Consider the following 14805-nt stretch of genomic DNA (forward strand, 5'->3'; position numbering starts at 1 on the left):
AACATGTCATATTGTCCCACTAAACGTGTTTTATTGTCCCACTAAACATGTTAAATTGTCCAACTAAACATGTCACATTGTCCAACTCAACATGTCATATTGTCCCACTCAACATATCATATTGTCCCACTAAACATGTTTTATTGTCCCACTAAACATGTTTTTTTGTCCCACTAAACATGTCAAATTGTCCAACTCAACATGTCATATTGTCCAACTCAACATGTCATATTGTCTTACTAAACATGACCTATTGTCCCACTAAAAATTTCAAATTGTCCCACTAAACATGTCATATTGTCCCATTAAACATTTCATATTGTCTCAATAAATATGTCATATTGTCTTACTTAACATGTTGTATTGTCTCACTCAACATATCATATTGACCTACTTAACATGGCATATTGTCCCACTAAACATGTCATATTGTCCTCCTTAATATGTCATATTGTCTCACAAAACATGTCATATTGTCTCACTTAACATGTCATATTGTCCTACTTAATATGTCATATTGTTTCAAACGATATGTCATCTTGTTCTACTAAACATGTCATACTGTTTCGCTAAACATGTCATATTGTCCCACTAAACATGTCATATTGTCCCACTTAACATGTCATATTGTCCTACTAAACATGTCCTATAGGTCCACTTAACATGTCATATTGTCCCACTAAACATGTCCTACTGTCCCACTAAACATGTAATAATGTCCCACTAAACATGTCATATTGTCTCACTAAACATGTCATATTGTCCCACTTAACATGTCATATTGTCCCACGAAACATGTCCTATTGGTCCACTTAACATGTCATATTGTCCCACTAAACATGTCCTACTGTCCCACTAAACATGTAATATTGTCTCACTAAACATGTCATATTGTCCTACGTAATATGTCATATTTTCTCAAAAGATATGTCATATTTTCTCAAAAGATATGTCATATTTTCTCAAAAGATATGTCATCTTGTTCTACTAAACATGTCATTCTGTTCCACTAAAAATGTCATATTGTCCCACTAAACATGTCATATTGTCCGACTAAACATGTCATATTGTCTCACTATACATGTCATATTGTCCTACTTAACATGTCATATTGTCCCTCTTAGCATGTCATATTGTCCCACTCAACATGGCGTGTCCTACGTAATATGTCATATTTTCTCAAAAGATATGTCATATTGTCTCAAAAGATATGTCATCTTGTTCTACTAAACATGTCATATTGTCCTACTACACATGTCATATTGACCCACTTAACATATCAAATTTTCCCACAAAACATGTCATATTGTCCCGCTTAATATGTCATATTGTCCCACAAAACATGTCGTATTGTCCCACTTAACATGTCATATTGTCCCACTAAACATGTCATATTGTCCCATTAAACATATCATTTTTTCTCAATAGAATAAGTCATATTATCCCACTTACCATATTAAATTGTCCCACTAAACATGTCATATTTTCCACTAAATATGACCTATTGTTCCACAAAACATATCAAATTGTCCCACTAAAAATGTCATATTTTTCCATTTAACATGTCATATTGTCCCGCAAAACATGTTGTATTTTCCCGCAAAACATGCAATAAAATCCTTCAAAACATATGTTATTATACATCATCTAGCAGCGTGTCTGATAAGGTTGCATTGATCACATAGCGGGGAAATAAAACACCTGTTTCATCTCGCGCTCGAGTTACCCTGACCATATTAAGGAGCACCGCTCCTTAGTTCGGGGTGACTGTAGCAGACGCCAACAATGGCGCGGAATCCTGATCAATTTCACTGTACATGTAGTTTTATTCTACTATTTTGCTATCATAAAATTATGTATTGACCTTGCGGTAAAGGAACATGGTTTCTTGTTTTCCCTTGATTAATGATGTCCGATTTTAATTGGTAAATCGGTCCATCGTCCAATTAATCCAGTACAGGAAAAGAGGGATTCTTTATTAGTTGAGTCTCAGTGTTTGCAATTTATCGTTAATTTAAACAACAGTTTATTCAACAAGACAATAGAAGTTATGACATATACAATAACAATCGATGGAAAACCAATCAGTGAAATTTTTTAGATGCCCTGATCCGACTTATCCATTTTCCTCGTCCGTCAACAACCGCGACCTTTCGATGTCTCCTTATGAACAATAAGTCAAGGGTCATGAACGAGACTGCTCGTTGAATGGGATGGGGGCTTTTAAATATGCTAGTAAGACACCTGGTCTTCAGTCAAAGGTAAAAAGGGTCAACTACGTTGAAAATATTCAAACGACCTCTTTTCAAGTTCAAAACCCAAGGCTCATTTTTTTTTACCATTTAATTGCCGAGATAAAGGCTATGAAAGTTGTCAAAATATATAACCTTGGCTTGTATTCAAGGTCACAGATGTCAAATATGTCAAAAAGGTGTCAATGACATTTCCTGAAGTTTCGGAAGGCCTGTAGTCCCCATATTTTATAGGGCTATGAAAAGTATCAAAGTCATGATCGTGACCTTTGTTCAAGTCCATTGGGGTAAACTATGTTGTTATCTTTAAACGACTTCATCCGAAGTTCTAGAATATCTAGAATCATGATTTATGACCAGTATGTAGCTGATATAGAGGGCTATCAAATATCTTAAGGTAAATTACCTTGATCTTCATTCAAACTCACAAGGCCAATACGTTCAAACTATGTAGATGACTTTGTTCTAGAAGGCCTGTGGTCATCGAATCTGTTATATTATATCCCCTGTATAAATATCCTGTTAATATCTGAGAAGATTGTCTCTTAAAGAATCATGTTTATGATCACGACATAAAAGTTGTTCAAATATATCATCTGGACATTGATTCAATTTATGTAAGGTCACGTGGTCAAATCTGTTAAACCTACAATACATGTTAACATTATTTACAGTCCTAAAGTCAACTTAATTTCAACTATTTTTATTACTTATAATAACTAGAACAAAGAAATAATGTTTTGTTTAATTGAAGCTGTGTATCTTTACAGAGAGAAGGGTAACAAGAATCTAAACGTGATAACTTTATTGTTCTAATCGTAAAATAGCTATCGTATATACTTTATGGTAGCATATTGAGCAATAATAAGTAAGTGTATTTTGTTTAAGAAACTATCAACAAAACTGTTCGATGTATGATATAACCTTTTTTCAAACGTTATTACGTTATCGTAACAACCACATGCGCGCTATTTCATGACGTCATTACGGTTTTGAAGTTTATCATCGCGCCTCATTTTACGCTTGTCTTATTATACTGCGGATCATATTGTCGCGATCATGTTATTGAACCGCGAAATCGCGAAAATATCATCCCCGCGGAAATATCCTGCTCTACGGTATCCCTTCAGATTTGTTGTTGTCCCACTCCTAGGAATATCCCTTGATTCATGTGGGGCTACTTTGCCTATTCGAATACAACGTTACAACTCAGATGACCGAGAACTCCTGTATAATTGTTATTCGATCGTTATACCAGCCATGGTGAAATTATCCTCATGTCCTCAATATATCATATGATGACATGTAAGCCATTTTTGTTTTATCAAATCTACCCATTCCATCTGATTTTTGATAAAGGATCTCATATTATTTCACAAATGCCAGATGGGTGGTTACAAAAATTGAGATCATTTTTATCATATATATGACTTCATGTACTTTATCAAATAACACATTTTTCATAAAACAATCAAACAAATCAGGGATATTCCTGTTGAATTAATGACGCCATATCATTGTTCTTTTTGATGTCACGGTTGATATAAGTACACAAGTCATTTATATTTGAAAAAGTATCTAATGATGAAAAGAAATTGAACTAAAACTCGATGAAACTCATTTCGTAAAAATACATATGTACTGGGATAATGGGGACATGTTTATTTCTCTCTATATTCCAAGTGTGTATTTATATTGACAATTGTCGAAAATCTATATTGTGAGTGGGAAAGTGAATACGCTTTTAATAAATAAACACAAAGAAAACAATGGTTGACTGTTCTATAACACTTTGTTTAATACATTTTGCAATGTGACATTTTTAAATTGAACTTTGCACCATCATGTTGAAACCTACTCAATTCTGACCACCAACTTGTAACCGTTAAGCCTTATTTTTTTATAGCCTTTTCAGATTTATCTCTGACTTTTTCTTCTGAACGCTAGCTGTTCAAAATCAATGGTTAAAGAAAAAGAAATGTTACAAAATGAGGAATCGATCAGTTACTAGGTATACCGTTAAGATGAAGATGTTTTTCCTGTAACGATTACCTCCCTTATACCATCTGTTAGAAAAGACGATAGTGCTAAATATAGTCAAGCGTAATCAATCATTTTCATTGGTCGGTAAAAATAGTAGAAATAACGTCAGGTATTTATAGAGTTTGATTAGTAGAAAAAGAGGTATACACATCACGAACACTCCAATACGGTAGGCCTCCCTGTGTGAGACTTTTACACTATATATCATGTAAGTGGTAGTATTGTACCTAATATTACTTTCCTTACAGTCATATCTTATGTCTATACTATGGTTAAACTGTTGTTTTTTATCTACTTTATTTCTATAAGGATATCTCCTGTATGGTGTTAAATTGTCATCAAGACAACAACACCGAACTACTGTAGAAGTGAATATGTTTACTAGCCCGAGTTTTCTCTGGCCCTGACACCAGACCACACCAGACATAGATGTCTAAGTCTGGTGTTAGGGCCAGAGGAAACTTGAGCTATATGTTAACATTCAGTTTACTAATTTTTGCTTTCTGTACCAAATAGACTATCCGCTTTTAATTAGTATTACCGTGGAAAGCTTCATTTGTAAACTTTCAAAATGGATTGAAGAAGAGAACTTGGATAATGAGGAGAGCTATAAAGTGATACACGCAGTTCAGATAAAGATACATGGAGAGTAAGGGCAAAGAACGATTCTTGAGTTAAAGCGTTTCTAGTTCTCTATTTAAGGACGATAAAGTGACAAATATTACGAATCTCTACCTAAAATATGTATATTTGATGATAACTATAAGAAATCTTTTGTAATGTGTTTTAATTTTGCTATAGAATTTTCGGTTTTACTCAGACACTCAGTTTAACTTATTATTGCACGAAAGCTTAGTTCTCAGATATTTTTGTTCTTATTGCTACTCTGCCACTTTATTGAAATCGTAAAGCTACACTTCGATGTTGCCATCATACAGACAGTTGCCATATCTTCAACACGTAAACAGCGTACGTCAAGTGTTTCGGTAGAGTTGAGCAGTGTTTTAGTAGAGGTGTAGCAATGTTTCAGTAGAGGTGTAGCAGTGTTTTAGTAGAGGTGTAGCAGTGTTTGAGTAGTGGTGTAGCAGTGTTTCAGTAGAGGTGTAGCAGTGTTTCAGTAGAGGTATAGCAGTGTTTTAGTAGTGTTGATGGCAGTTTTATCAATACCAGACATATTTATAGAGAAATATTACCCAACTTTGACGACATTAGTCAGCTGAATTCGACTAATAGAGATGTTTTTTGTATTACTTATAATATCAAGATCATTTTGACCATGGTGGCTCACACCAAACTCATCGTTGTTGGAGATGGAGGGATTGGCAAAAGTTGTCTGCTTTTTGCAAGCGCTTCTGGGAAATTTCCGCACTAGTATGTCCCGACCGTGTTTGGAAGTTGGGTCAGTGAGCTCCGACTGAACGGGAATGACTACGAGATTGCCTTGTGGGATACCGCCAGTCAGGTAAGGCCAATTGTGTACTGATAATAAGAGGCATATTATGCTGATACTATTTCAGGTGCAAGTTGCGCTGTGTTTAGTTTGTCAAACCATTTAAGGAAATTGTAAAACGCATATCTTAACTATGCTCACAAAAAGGATGGTTTGAAGTTGTTACTTTGATTGTTGAATTAGCATTGGCTATCGCATGAAATAAGGTTCACGATTTTCAGTTGCCGTGCTTATCGCTGTTACAAATTGTTTTCGGAGTATAAGCATTCTGATATCCTATATTCGTGTTCTAGTTTACTGTACAAATAAATATAATTCATAAGAGAAAAGTCAAACATATTCATACAAGAATAAAACTGTGTTTTATATTTAGATTGTATGCTACATGTACCGTATTCGTTAGAGTTATCTCCCTTTGTTCAGCGTAAAAATAACCTGATCGTAAACAAAACAAGCATGAAGATATGTTACAGTTTAATGCAAAACGCTTTTGTAGCAAAAATGCACTTCGTTGTACGGTACAATTTATCCTAAAGGATGTAAAAATATTCATTATAATAAGCAGATACGTATATACTACAAGTATCTCTCTGACAATGTTACATCGCCTTTTCTTTTCTACATGTCCTACCCGGGTAGTGACGTCATTTGCATCTGCTTCGCCGTGGACAACAGGGACTCCTTTGAGAACATCACATAAAAGTGGATCCCAAAACTTCAACACCACATCCCAAATGTGCCTAAAATGCTTGTGGCGTGTAAAACAGGTTAGTTTGTTATAGTATTGATAGCTAATTAACAACAAACACCTATGCAGATTAGGGGACAGCAGTTAACCTGGTGTAAGATCGTAGTAGGAGACTAATATTTTGGAGGCTCCCGTGGGTTTACCATAAAGACCAATTCATACATTGCACACATGGTTATAATCATTTGTTAAGACATAACTGGTAAATATGTTGTTTCCTTAGGAACCATTGCCTAATCTGTTGTCTCCCTAGACACCTCTGTTTGATTGGATGATGTATCATACTCCTGTGTTGTTTATAAGGAGTACGGAGAGGCTGTAGTTGCTAATGGTCAAAGGGAGGTAGCTCATGTTAAGTAACTGTGATTAAGAAAAGGCGTGTTGTATCAACCTCTCTCAATACTACGACCATCACACCTGCGCATGTGATGTGATACTTCGATGAGAGAGCCCTATAACGTGGCATTTGAGAGGTCCAACCAGAGACAGACCGTTGTTATGGGACTGTGCTTAATACATCATTTATATAAACGAGTTATATCAGTTCCTTCCTCCACAGATTCTCCCATTTTGTTTAAACTTGATTTTTCCGGTAACGATATAAACATATTTTCACTTTTACTATTTGTACAGACCTGCGATATACAAGCACTGGGGATTATGTGACGTATGCTTAGGGGTCAAAGGTCGCCCAAGATTGGGACTACGGTACCAAGAAACCAGTGCTTTGACTCGAGACGGACTTACGGCATGCTTTAATAGAGCGGTATGTTATTATTATAAGTTAGCATTTATCCAAAAGGAAAAAAAACAAGAAAATAACAATTATTTTTGATTGTTTAAATTAATCATGGTTTAATTATTGGCCATATTAAGATGCATAATATCTGTATGACATCGCAATTGAAAAAAACACAATTTTAGTTATATTCGTTTCCCCTCCAGATCATAGAAGCCAATCAAGGGATTGTAGCACGCCGGAGGAAGAAAGACCGATTACATTTTTTAGGAGACCGAAGAAAGAGATTCCTAACCCACCCACACTGCCACCAGCAGGTATAATGTCACTTCCGGCACGTCCGGATAACTTATGTCGTTTCAACATGAGTTCGGACTCATTCTATGATCGCTTAAATGATGTGGAACCTCTGTAAAGCCTAAGTGTTTCTTCTGCGCTTTCTTATTGGGGCCACTGAAAAGAGCAACATTGATATATTACCATTATTAAAATACCTTATTAGGGACCTCCATACGTCCTTTATTCTGCTGTCCGATCTTGTCCCACCGAGCACGTCGTGTTAGCCGGTGTGCCTGGTGTATCACTGCGCACGTCTAGTTAGCCGGTGAGCCTTGTGTATCACTGCGCACGTTGTGTTAGCTCGTGAGCATGGTGTCTCACTGAGCACATCTTGTTAGCCGATGAGCCTTCTGTATCACTGAGCAAGTCGTGTTAGCCGGCTAGCCTAATGTATCACTGATCACGTCTTGTTAACTGGTAAGCCTGGTGTATCACTGAGCACGTCTTGTTAACTGGTGAGTCTGGTGTATCACTGAGCACGTCTTGTTAACTGATGAGCCTGGTGTATCACTGAGCACGTCTTGTTAGCTGGTGAGCCTGGTGTATCACTGAGCACGTCTTGTTAGCTGGTAAGCCTTGTGTATCACTGAGCACATCTTGTTAATTGGTGAGCCTTGTGTATCACTGATCACGTCTTGTTAACTGGTGAGTCTGGTGATCACTGAACACGTTTTGTTATCTGATGAGCCTGGTGTATCACTGAGAACGTCTTGTTAGCTGGTGAGCCTGGTGTATCACAGAGCACATCTTGTTAGCTGGTGAGCCTGGTGTATCACTGAGTACGTCTTGTTAGCCGGTGGGACTGGTGTATCACTGAGCACGTCTTGTTAGCCGGTGAGACTGGTGTATCACTAAGCATGTCCTGTAGCCGGTGGGACTGGTGTATCACTGAGCACGTCTTGTTAACTGATGAGCCTGGTGTATCACTGAGCAAGTCTTGTTAGCTGGTGAGCAAGGTGTATCACTGATCACGTCTTGTAAGCCGGTGGGACTGGTGTATCACTGAGCATGTCTTGTTAATTGGTGAGCCTGGTGTATCACTGAGCACGTCTTGTTGGCCGGTGAGCCTGGTGTATCACTGAGCACGTCTTGTTAGCCGGTGAGCCTAGTGTATCATTGAACACGTCTTTTTAGCTGGTGATCCTGGTGTATCACTGAGCACGTCTTGTTAGCTGGTGAGTCTGGTGTATCACTGAGCACGTCTTGTTAACTGGTGAGTCTGGTGTATCACTGAGCACGTCTTGTTAACTAATTAACCTGGTGTATCACTGAGCACGTCTTGTTAGCCGGTGAGACTGGTGTATCACAGAGCACGTCTTGTTGGCCGGTGAGCCTGGTGTATCACTGAGCACGTCTTGTTAGCCGGTGAGACTGGTGTATCACTGAGCACGTCTTGTTAGCCGGTGAGCCTGGTGTATCACTGAGCACGTCTTGTTAGCTGGTGAGTCTGGTGTATCACAGAGCACGTCTTGTTAGCTGATGAGCCTGGTGTATCACTGAGCACGTCTTGTTAGCTGGTGAGTCTGGTGTATCACAGAGCACGTCTTGTTAGCTGATGAGCCTGGTGTATCACTGAGCACGTCTTGTTAGCTGGTGAGTCTGGTGTATCACAGAGCACGTCTTGTTAGCTGATGAGCCTGGTGTATCACTGAGCACGTCTTGTTAGCTGGTGAGTCTGGTGTATCACAGAGCACGTCTTGTTAGCTGATGAGCCTGGTGTATCACTGAGCACGTCTTGTTAGCTGGTGAGTCTGGTGTATCACAGAGCACGTCTTGTTAGCTGATGAGCCTGGTGTATCACTGAGCACGTCTTGTTAGCTGGTGAGTCTGGTGTATCACAGAGCACGTCTTGTTAGCTGGTGAGCCTGGTGTATCACTGAGCACGTCTTGTTAGCTGGTGAGTCTGGTGTATCACAGAGCACGTCTTGTTAGCTGATGAGCCTGGTGTATCACTGAGCACGTCTTGTTAGCTGGTGAGTCTGGTGTATCACAGAGCACGTCTTGTTAGCTGGTGAGCCTGGTGTATCACTGAGCACGTCTTGTTAGCTGGTGAGTCTGGTGTATCACAGAGCACGTCTTGTTAGCTGATGAGCCTGGTGTATCACTGAGCACGTCTTGTTAGCTGGTGAGTCTGGTGTATCACAGAGCACGTCTTGTTAGCTGGTGAGCCTGGTGTATCACTGAGCACGTCTTGTTAGCTGGTGAGTCTGGTGTATCACAGAGCACGTCTTGTTAGCTGATGAGCCTGGTGTATCACTGAGCACGTCTTGTTAGCTGGTGAGTCTGGTGTATCACAGAGCACGTCTTGTTAGCTGATGAGCCTGGTGTATCACTGAGCACGTCTTGTTAGCTGGTGAGTCTGGTGTATCACAGAGCACGTCTTGTTAGCTGGTGAGCCTGGTGTATCACTGAGCACGTCTTGTTAGCTGGTGAGTCTGGTGTATCACAGAGCACGTCTTGTTAGCTGATGAGCCTGGTGTATCACTGAGCACGTCTTGTTAGCTGGTGAGTCTGGTGTATCACAGAGCACGTCTTGTTAGCTGATGAGCCTGGTGTATCACTGAGCACGTCTTGTTAGCTGGTGAGTCTGGTGTATCACAGAGCACGTCTTGTTAGCTGATGAGCCTGGTGTATCACTGAGCACGTCTTGTTAGCTGGTGAGTCTGGTGTATCACAGAGCACGTCTTGTTAGCTGATGAGCCTGGTGTATCACTGAGCACGTCTTGTTAGCTGGTGAGTCTGGTGTATCACAGAGCACGTCTTGTTAGCTGATGAGCCTGGTGTATCACTGAGCACGTCTTGTTAGCTGGTGAGTCTGGTGTATCACAGAGCACGTCTTGTTAGCTGATGAGCCTGGTGTATCACTGAGCACGTCTTGTTAGCTGGTGAGTCTGGTGTATCACAGAGCACGTCTTGTTAGCTGATGAGCCTGGTGTATCACTGAGCACGTCTTGTTAGCTGGTGAGTCTGGTGTATCACAGAGCACGTCTTGTTAGCTGGTGAGCCTGGTGTATCACTGAGCACGTCTTGTTAGCTGGTGAGTCTGGTGTATCACTGAGCACGTCTTGTTAGCTGGTGAGTCTGGTGTATCACAGAGCACGTCTTGTTAGCTGATGGGCCTGGTGTATCACTGAACACGTCTTGTTAACTGATGAACCTGGTGTATCACTGAGCACGTCTTGTTAGCCGGTGAGACAGGTGTATCACAGAGCACGTCTTGTTAGCTGGTGAGCCTGGTGTATCACTGAGCACGTCTTGTTAACTAATGAACCTGGTGTATCACTGAGCACGTCTTGTTAGCCGGTGAGACTGGTGTATCACTGAGCACGTCTTGTTAGCTGGTGAGTCTGGTGTATCACAGAGCATGTCTTGTTAGCTGGTGAGCCTGGTGTATCACTGAGCACATCTTGTTAGCCGGTGGGACTGGTATATCACTGAGCATGTCTTGTTAATTGGTGAGTCTGGTGTATCACTGAGCACGTCTTGTTAGCCGGTGGGACTGGTGTATAACTGAGCACGTGTTATAACTGATGAGCCTGGTGTATCACTCAGCACGTCTTGTTAGCCTGTGGGACTGGTGTATCACTGAGGACGTCTTGTTAGCTGGTGAGCCTGGTGTATCACTGAGCACGTCTTGTTAGCTGGTCAGCCTGGTGTCTTACTTAGCACGACTTGTTAGCTGGTGATACTGGTGTGTCACTGAGCACGTCTTGTTAGCCGGTGAGCCTGATGTATCACTGAGCACGTCTTGTTAGCCGGCGAGACTGGTGTATCACTGAGCACGTCTTTTTAGCTGGTGTGTCTGGTGTATCACAGAGCACGTCTTGTTAGCTGATAGGCCTAGGTGTATCACTGATCACATCTTGTTAGCTGGTGAGCCTGGTGTATCACTGAGCACGTCTTGTTAGCTGGTGAGCCTGGTGTATCACTGAACACGTCTTGTTAGCCGGTAAGACTGGTGTATCACTGAGCACGTCTTACTAAATAAAACAATAACTAGGTCACACGCTATCGCGTGCTCCTAAATCTGTGTAATTGGAGAACCTAATATACATATTGTCCTTTACTATGGTGATCGTTGTATTACAGAAAAGGCCCCTCGGGTTGAGGTAGAAGCTTCCCGGTTCGCTGACGACTGGCGTGGGATGCTGGAGAAACCCCGAAATTATGATGTGACATTTATACTCGGCGGAGGTCAGCGGCTAGAGGCTAATACACTTGTACTGTGTTCGTCCTCGTCGTTCTTCTGTCGGGTCTTCGGGATGACGCGCTATGATCAGGTACTCCAAACGAAAGTAAAACTGGTATTTTTGTGTTCATCCACATTATAGTGGATATTTAGTTTTAGCGTGTTCACTAATTCATATTATTGTAGGTGTTGTAACACATCTAGAACTTGCATTTGGTGATATCATCGGTGCCAAAATGGTTCGCATTCTCTTGCAAATATATTGAAGAATTCAAAATACGAAATTCAAAAATGCAACCCAAATAAAGATGAGCCATTTGGCTACATCTAAACCTCAGATAACTCAATGGTTAGAAAATACGACAAAAACGATACATCTTTCGGGGATATACAATTTTAAAAGTTCACAAAGAACTTCTTGAGCTCTCTTTCAATACTTTTACTTTATAGTAATTGATATTTGCAAGGTTTTTTTAACTGATTAACTTATGAAATGCATTTAACGAATTGTAAATCAATTTACCTCTCGCATATTTTAAAGAAAACTAATATGTTCGCAAGCACAGTAATAACTGTAAAATACCGCGGAAAGTGTTGAATGGTGTACAAATGTAAACTAAAATTCTGTTTGACTCCGTTCCAGAATGACCAAAAGAAAAAATTCGGTCGCTTGGAACCATTCTCAATGGAGGATATCTGCTGTATATGGAAAAGGGACGATCATCTGTGCCAAAGGTCAACGTCGGCGCCACACAGTTATAAAGCTGGCTTCTGATATTACATATACAACGTTTACTCAAGTGCTGGCATTTCTATACACGGGTACGTACATAACTAACGGATACAGTACAGCAAGTTCAAGGTAACAGACGGGTTTTTTGTCACATGGACTTTTCACATGCTTGGAAAGCATAAAATATTAATAAAATATTAATAAATTAGTAACTAAAGAGCTATAACAAATTACTAGCCAAAATATACCCCATCATCAGTAAAATTAGCATTGACTCATACTGCTCGATTGTAAATTATTAATACTCTTTCATACTTTTACTTATCCTGAACACAGAGTTACACATTATGATTGTAACACATTATTGTTTCGACAGTGTGTCGTTTTCTCACACTGCTATTGTTTTGTATGGTATATAATATAACATGGAGCTTCAAATAAATCATGTTTTGATTATATACCAGGTCAGACGATTTATGCCAACAAAGTCGTCTTATGTGCACGATGTCGAGCCATGGCGACTATGTTCGGGGGTCAGTTTCGGGAAGGAAAGGAGGCAGTTACAAGTTCGAACGTCTATAGCCTTAAAGCGTTATGTAATATGATAATCACTGGTTTACAAATAATATGGTACCATTTTTTAATATTTCGAATCTGCGGTTGTCATTGTTGATGGGAATCATATTATCGAATCGCGTCAAGTGGAAATGCATGACATCAGAGTCTACTTTGTGCTATTTCAATATCTTCCCCTGTTTCCTGTGCTTCTTTCCATTAGCAAGAAACTATGGGATTTGGATTGCGAACATGTCTGTCTGGTGTAATATATGTTTTATCATATCATCCTAGAAGTGATAAAAGCTGATCAGGTATATTTCCCCCTTACAGGTGGATATTCCTGCAACATCCGTGGAGTGTTTTCTGGCCCTACTGGAGTACCTGTACACCGATCACTCACCCATACAGGAGGTCGACGTCATGGGACTCATTGTTCTCGCGGATTTATACGATCAGAAAGGGCTCATGAATATCTGTGAACTATACGTTACGAAAGAAGTCGATAGAAGCGTAACCAAACGAATAGAACAGGCTGAGATTGACGTCATAGGATTAATTTTAACATCACAGGTATGTGATATACTGTAAAATTGTAGAAGTGACTTACCAGACTGGGGCAATGACATGATATATTGTACAGAGGAATACCTGCTAATTGTTCGTGGGTGGGGTACATTTGTTCACGTATGGAGGTTACATGTTTCCTGTTAAATATCAACATCATTTTACCGGCTACGATAGAGATGTTTTGATAATATCTATGATTTAGAAGAACCCTTTTAACAGTCACACATGAAAGATACGATAAGACGCTATTAACCAATGGGACTCTAAACAAAGTTGTGTCGGGACTTTCTTCATGTACCAACTTTATCATTTGCACTCTGAAATATCTCTTCTAAAGAAATGATCAGTTAAGATATGGACATGATTGCATTTTAGAGTTGTGACGATATGAATATGTATAAACATGTTGAATATTTACAGATGTACAACGCCAACCAATTGACCGCATGGTGCTTGCACTTCATCTCCAGTAATTATACAGCATTCAAACGCAAGCCTGAATTCGATCAGCTCAAGGGAGATAACTTAGACATAGTGAAGAAAAGACAATGGCCTCCCAGTTCCTATCTCGAAGAAGTTGCAGAATTCGACAAGAAATGGGCAGGAAATGGCGTAGAATGTTTCTTGATGTGACACAATTACAGTGCGTCACTGTTTGTTATTGGTATTTATTTGTTATTGATTAATGTGTTTGTTATTGTTAATGTTAAGATATACATGTATATATTTTGGGAAGAAATAAAAAAGAGGTTAATTTACGGAAGCAAGTATCTGAATTGGTCGACTTTCACGTTTGTAGTGTTGTATAGGTTTGATATACCTTCATTGAACAAATAGCTCAAGTATTTACAAAGTTAACCTCGATGCAGAGACGAAATCAGGACACTGTTTCGGTAGCGTTGTTTTTCATGGATTTGGATTAAGTTCATAGGGATAAGCATCCTGTTAACAGCTATGGGCATTACGTGCCTCCATTACTGTAATGCACGCTGGTATGGTGGAGGCGGTATGTTGGAGTACTCACCTCTTTGCGAAAGCGAGGATGTAATATTATCAGAAGTCAAAACCTGAAAATGTATTATTTGTGCTTATAGTGCGGTAAGATATCAGGATAATTGTTCTCAATAGTGTATTGTGTAGAAAGAAGAAACATTAAGAGAATAACGTGATTTACATGGAGACCCTTG

At 39.5% G+C, this 14805-nt stretch overlaps 1 protein-coding gene across 2 annotated transcripts; it reads left to right on the forward strand.

Moving 5' to 3' along the window:
- Positions 1-6366: 6366 nt before the first annotated feature.
- On the forward strand, positions 6367-14576 carry LOC110449125 (rho-related protein racA-like). 2 transcript variants are annotated; one of them, XR_002462824.1, is made up of 7 exons: positions 6367-6512; positions 7127-7259; positions 7439-7549; positions 11661-11851; positions 12404-12582; positions 13382-13621; positions 14039-14565. XR_002462824.1 is itself a non-coding variant. In XM_021495763.1 (7 exons), the coding sequence occupies exons 5-7, from the start codon at positions 12919-12921 to the stop codon at positions 14249-14251; spliced, it is 561 nt and encodes a 186-aa protein (XP_021351438.1). In that variant the 5' UTR covers positions 6367-6512; positions 7127-7259; positions 7439-7549; positions 11661-11851; positions 12404-12918; the 3' UTR covers positions 14252-14576. The 2 variants fall into 2 exon arrangements, 1 of the variants encoding a protein (XP_021351438.1); XM_021495763.1 differs by having other exon boundaries at positions 12404-13026; positions 14039-14576.
- The last annotated feature ends 229 nt before the right edge of the window (positions 14577-14805 follow it).

This window comes from Mizuhopecten yessoensis, unplaced genomic scaffold, assembly GCF_002113885.1.
Source record: "Mizuhopecten yessoensis strain PY_sf001 unplaced genomic scaffold, ASM211388v2 scaffold4505, whole genome shotgun sequence".
Lineage (NCBI taxonomy): Eukaryota > Metazoa > Mollusca > Bivalvia > Pectinida > Pectinidae > Mizuhopecten > Mizuhopecten yessoensis.